This window comes from Vidua chalybeata, chromosome 6, assembly GCF_026979565.1.
Source record: "Vidua chalybeata isolate OUT-0048 chromosome 6, bVidCha1 merged haplotype, whole genome shotgun sequence".
In the NCBI taxonomy this organism is placed as follows: Eukaryota; Metazoa; Chordata; class Aves; order Passeriformes; family Viduidae; genus Vidua; species Vidua chalybeata.
This window is the reverse complement of record NC_071535.1, coordinates 33,576,760-33,582,493: the sequence shown is the minus strand read 5'-3', so window position 1 is coordinate 33,582,493 and position 5,734 is coordinate 33,576,760. Positions and strand designations below refer to the sequence as shown.

Genomic DNA, 5,734 nt, shown 5'->3' with positions numbered 1-5,734 from the left:
GCCATAATCCCACTCCAAGATCAACCCCATGCCATGGTTGGACAACAGGAAGAACGGGGCAAAAACCAGGCTGGGAGCGACTCGGTAGTGAAATGGTTATCTCGGCTCGATTTCTCCGTAACTCTTGGAAAGTCCCCGAAATGACGTTTCTAACTAACAATTAAACTGGGTTTAATTATAGAGAGGCTTAGAGCCCTGGGAACAAGCACCATCTACAGAACGAGTAAACAACTGCAGAAAATAATGGGCTGTTCCCTCCCCTGTCTACTCCTCACTTCTGGCCAAGGCGAGGGGGAAAAAAAAAAGAAACTATAAAGAGAAGGAAATTCGAAGAACCTGATTGCTCTCCTTAAGGAAATAATGATAATAATGATCATAAAAAAAAAAAATCTGGAATAGCCCTGTGGGCATTTCTCTCAGTTGGTTATTTTAGTTGTTCTTGAAGACCAGAGGAGGTGAAAAAATTAGCCGCCAGCGCAAAGTCCAGATGCCGCGACTCCAAAGCAAACAGAGGAGGAAGTGGATCATTTGTTTGAAGTTTTCGGTGCGATGGCCGCTCGGGTCAGCGCTCTGCAGCCCAAGGCAGGGGTTTCTGTTCTCCCAACCAAGCCGGAGTGCAGGGAAGGAGGAAGAGCCTGCAGTGCAGGGGCGGGGAAGAGGGCCCAGATGCCATTGCTCGGCCTGGGATGAAACACCCACTGAAGTTATAGCTGGGGCAAGCCTCGGCCCAGCCGGGGCTAAGGGGGATAACTGGGCAGAGACTGTGTGCTGGGGCGCCCTGGTATTGACAAGCTTTCAAGAGCTGGGCTCGTTTTTATTTTATACAGAAACAGCCACCATTGCCCCCCTCGTCTCTGCCATGTCGATATCAGTATGAATCATTGAAGCACACTTTGTTTACTAAAACCTGGAACACGTTACTTGCTTAGAGACAGTTTCTTTAATATTTTTTTTTTCAGTTTTAGAGTGTTGAGTCCCGGGGACTGTGAGAAAAGGCAGGATTTATCAAACACCCTTTTAAAGGGCAGACACGCATCTTAACAACTTAAATTGCTGGGGATGTGAGCTATTTCCCCTTGCGGAGCCTGCCAGGTTTCAGTAAAAATTTGAAAGAACGAGTAAGGCTCCGAGGGAGGGGAGGAGGGCGGCGGGGGGTGCTGGGCACAGAGCCCTCCAGGGCGCAGAGCCGCGGCCGGACGCGGGTCCGGCCACTTGAAGTCCGAGCGCGCAGAGCCCGCTGGGTTTCCGCGGGAAATGTCCGCGAGCCGCGGAGCCGCCGCCCGGCGCGGCCGTTGGGCGCGCGGCCGCCGCTCCCCCCGCGCGGAGCGGAACGGGACGGCCGCGCGCGCGCCGGCGGAGGGGAGCTCGCGCGCGGGCGCGTGCCCAGTTAAACGCACGCGCGCAACGTGGACGCACGCGGACAAGCGCGCGGGCACGCGCGCACGGGGGCGCGCGCGCGCGGAGACGCGAGCAGAAACGGCCACGCGCGCACAGGCGCGCGGAGTCACGCGGTGCGGCCGCACAACCGCCCCCTCCGGCGCAGCGCAGCGCAGCGCGGGGCAGGGCGGGCCCGGCACAGCCGCCCGCCGGCCGCTTCGCGTTCTTTCCCCCCTCCCCCTTGTCCCTCCCCCTCTCCTTCCTCCCGAAAGTTTTTTTGGGCCTGCCCGCCCGGGTGATTCAGTCGCGGTGTCAATCACCCTGCCCTCCTCCTCCTCCCCTTTCCCGCCGCCGGCTCCTCCTCCCGGGGGTAAGTCACAAACTTTATAAGTTGAGCTTTCCCCGAGCCCCCTGGAAGCGGCGAGCGGGCGCGGCGGCCGGGCGGGCTAGTGGCTGTGTCGGCGGCGGGGGGAGGCTGCGAGCAGGGGCGCTGGAGGCTGTGCCTTACCCACGCCGTGACTCCTCGTGTCCGAGTGCCGCTGCCCCACTCGCTTCCCCCCTCGCTCGCCGAAGATGTCCACAGCCTTGGTGTCGCCCACCATCTTCGACTTGAGCGAAGTTTTATGCAAGGTAAGGGCGCCGGCGGGGGTTCCGCCGCCAACTTCGGGGCTTTTCAGCTTCTTTAGGGCTCGTGTTCGGGCTTTCCCCCTTCCCCTCCCCCCACTTCGTTTTCTGATCGTGAGCAAGTTCAGCGCCGGGACCGGAGGGCGCGGGGCGAGATCCGAGCGCGGCCGCCCCGTTTCGGGGCTCCGGGGTCTCTCCCGCCCGCGTTTCCCGCCTCGGCCGCTCCGGAGGAGGAAGGGTGGGGGAGCCGCCCGCGCTCCCGGCGGGCTCGGCCGCGGCGCCGAGCGGGGGGGGGCCGGATCCTTCCCGTGCCCCCGGGGCCGCCGCGCTACAACACGCCCGGGCGCGGCGCGGAGGGCGGCGGCGCTGCCGCGGGGCCGGGCGGGGAAGGAGCGGGCGGACGGGCGGGCTCCCTCCCCGCGGGGCTCGGCCGCCCCTCGCCGGCCGCGCTGCGGGAGCGGTTGGGCGGGCGCCGCGCCGCGCGCTGCCCTTCCCGCGCGCCGCCGTCCCCGGGGGCGCTCCCGGGGAAGCGCTCCCGTCGCGCGGGGTTTTCGGGCGCCCCCCCGCGCCGGGCGCTCGGCTGGCCACGGGACCGCTCCGCGCCGCGGACGGGGAGGGGCGCGGCAGGGGGCCCGCGCGTGGGGCGGCGGAGGGGGGCTGCAGCAGACGTGGCCGCGGGGGAGATGTCGGGGCACGGCTGTCGGGGCAGGGCGGCCGCCGCCGTTCCCCGGGCCGCGACAGTGGCCGGCGGTGGGGTGCCGCGCCGCGCTCTCGGGGCTGCGTGGCGATGTCGGAGGAGGTGGTGGCAGTAGCATTGACGTGACCGGCTCTTGCTTTGTCCCCGCAGAGCAACAAGATGCTGAATTACGGCCCCTCGGGTGTCAGCGGGTGCCTGCTGGACAGGAAGGCGGTGGGCACCCCGGCGGGCGGGGGTTTCCCTAGGAGGCACTCTGTCACCCTGCCCAACTCCAAGTTTCACCAGAACCAGCTCCTCAGCAGCCTGAAAGGGGAGCCGGCTCCCATGCTGGGCCCCCGCGAAAGCCGCTTCCGGGACCGCTCCTTCTCCGAGGGTGGCGAGCGCCTACTGCAGCAAAAGCAGCCCGGGGGACAGGTCAACTCCAGCCGCTACAAAACGGAGCTGTGCCGCCCCTTCGAGGAGAACGGCGCCTGCAAGTATGGTGACAAGTGCCAGTTCGCCCACGGCATCCACGAGCTGCGGAGCCTAACCCGTCACCCCAAGTACAAGACCGAGCTGTGCCGCACTTTCCACACCATCGGCTTCTGTCCCTATGGGCCGCGCTGCCACTTCATCCACAACGCGGAGGAGCGCCGCGCCGTGGCGGGGAGCCGGGAGCCGGCCGTCACCGACAGACCCCGCCTGCAGCACAGCTTCAGCTTCGCCGGCTTCCCCAGCACTGCTGCCAGCGGGCTGCTGGACAGCCCCACCTCCATCACACCGCCGCCCATGCTGAGCGCCGACGACCTGCTGGGCTCCCCCACCTTGCCTGACTGCGCCAGCAACCCTTTCACCTTCTCCAGCCAGGAGCTGGTCAGTCTCTTTGCCCCCAGCATGGGGGTGCAGGTGCCCAGCGGGAGCTCCCCCACCACCTTCTTGTTCAGGCCCATGTCCGAGTCCCCCAACATGTTTGACTCGCCACCCAGTCCTCAGGACTCCCTCTCTGACCAGGAGGGCTATCTGAGCAGCTCCAGCAGCAGCCACAGCGGCTCAGATTCCCCTATCCTGGACACCTCAAGACGTCTTCCCATCTTCAGCAGACTCTCCATCTCCGACGACTAATCTGGGGTTTGCTCTTGCCCCTCCCCACCTCTATTACAATGTTAAGCTGAACTCCCCCCACCTTGTCCCCAGTAGTCCAAGCTGGATGTTAACATGTCCACCTGCCTGCCTGATACCCACTGGCTTAAACCTTAAGTGCCAAAATTACGATGAGAAGCAATAACGTTTACAAAATTAGTGCCTTTTAACACTTTTCACTGTGACTGTATTACCTCTCCAGCTGCAGAGGGCACCAGCAGCTCTGTGCACTTCCAGATGTGCAGGAAATGTCCGAATCCGGCTCCCTCCACTGGCCACGTACTGCATCGCCCTCTCCCAGTCCCTTCCCAACTGGCCAGTTTCTGCTAGGCTGCAGGCACGTGGGCGAGTGTTAACATCCAGTCCTCTTTCTCCCCTCCCCTTAAAAGACGAAATCTTGCCTGGATCTGCTCAGGTCTGTGGGAAGAAAAGCTGAGAACGGACAAAGATTGTAACATGAGTGGGACTTCGACTGGGAGGAAGAAAACAAAAGAAAAGCAAAAAACAGATGGACTATGAGAGACTTGATTTTGGTGCTAAAAGTTCCCCATGTATACATGTGACATCTTAAAACAAATAAAGAAATAGAGGGGTGGGGCTAACAGAAGTCATTCCACACACACAAGTTCGTGTAAACAAAGTTCCAGTAGACATAGCTTTAATGGTTTTGCTCTAGAGTACTTTAGACCTATCTTAGAGCACTCACGCCAAGCTTTTTATTATTTTTTCTGGGTTTTTAATTTTGTATAACTTTTCAGAAATTGGAGAGCAAATTTTGCTTGTCACTGCACAACAATATAAAAAGCTTATTTAACTTATCAAAACGTATTTATTGCCAAAACCTTTGCTTTTTAATTTTGTTCATATTTATCGGGATGATGAATCCATAGAATATATTCTTTTATGTTTAAATTATGATCTTCCATATTAATCTTAAGATTGTGAAGTGTCTTTTTTCCTTTTTTCCCCACAGTTTAATATATTATACTACAATGACATTTTTTGTAACTTTACACTTTTTTTGGTTATTTTATTTTAAAAAATGAAAAATTAATTTAAAAAAATGCAAAAACTGTGTTTGGATTATTTATTTTAGAACTCCCTTCCCCTTTTTTTGTGTTGGACTGCAAATGGAGTTGTTGTGCATCTTTGCCTTTTCTCTTCTCCTTCTCTTCTCCTTTCCCGGGTCTTGCCTACCTGGGCTTTAGAATGTACATACCTGAGCTCTGTCGCGAGACAACGTGGAAGGAAGACCTTTTTCTTCCTCTTATTGTATAGATTCTTCAAGGAGAAAAGCCTTGGGCTCAAAGTGCCTATCTGAAGACATTCCAAATACAGTTTGTCTTTGCGTTTCTGTATTCCAAGTTTGGAGTTTTCCTTGCCAAGGTGAATGGGACTGGCACAAAGAGAATAATGAATGTAATTTTTTTTCCCCCTGTTACTGTTCGCTACACTGCTTTTTCTTCCTCTTTGTGTGAGTTTATTTAAAAGAGAATCTCTTTTGTAATGACTGTTTGCAGTTTAAATCAATAAACCCCAAGTTTTTTCAAGAAACTGACAGTGGAGCTGGTTTTACTTACAAAAATTGAGGGGCTGGTTTGAGACAACCCCACAAATGCAGGTGCTTCCCTTTTCTTGACCCTTGAAGTGCCCACAGTGTGCCCAGGCATCCCTCCATCGATCCTCACTGATTCAGCGGGTCAGCCATGCAAGTGCTTGGGAGCAGATCAGTGGCAGCAAATACCTGGTGGGACCTACCCTGGTGGCCTCTAACCTTCTCTGTCTCTTACGGGGTGCTTGAGTCACTCAGTCTGCTCCTGACAAGTTCTTCCTGATAAGTATGGCTTAAACCTGGGATTGGCTTTTGTTGCCTGTGTGTTTTGTGTGTTCCTGCATGGCTCCTTCCCTTTCAAGGAG

At 57.2% G+C, this 5,734-nt stretch overlaps 1 protein-coding gene across 1 annotated transcript; it reads left to right on the top strand.

The window, feature by feature from the left end:
• The first annotated feature begins 1,517 nt into the window (after window positions 1-1,517).
• ZFP36L1 (ZFP36 ring finger protein like 1) lies at window positions 1,518-5,371 on the top strand. The gene is made up of 2 exons (XM_053946663.1): window positions 1,518-2,007; window positions 2,849-5,371. Exons 1-2 carry the CDS (start codon window positions 1,951-1,953, stop codon window positions 3,797-3,799), a joined length of 1,008 nt encoding a protein of 335 aa, XP_053802638.1. The 5' UTR covers window positions 1,518-1,950; the 3' UTR covers window positions 3,800-5,371.
• Window positions 5,372-5,734: the final 363 nt, after the last annotated feature.

Bases quoted from the DNA above. Each gene is read 5' to 3' on its own strand.
- ZFP36L1 (XM_053946663.1), top strand. From the start codon at position 1,951: ATGTCCACAGCCTTGGTGTCGCCCACCATCTTCGACTTGAGCGAAGTT. The intron at 2,008-2,848 runs GTAAGGGCGCCG...TTGTCCCCGCAG, and splicing joins TGAGCGAAGTTTTATGCAAG to AGCAACAAGATGCTGAATTA.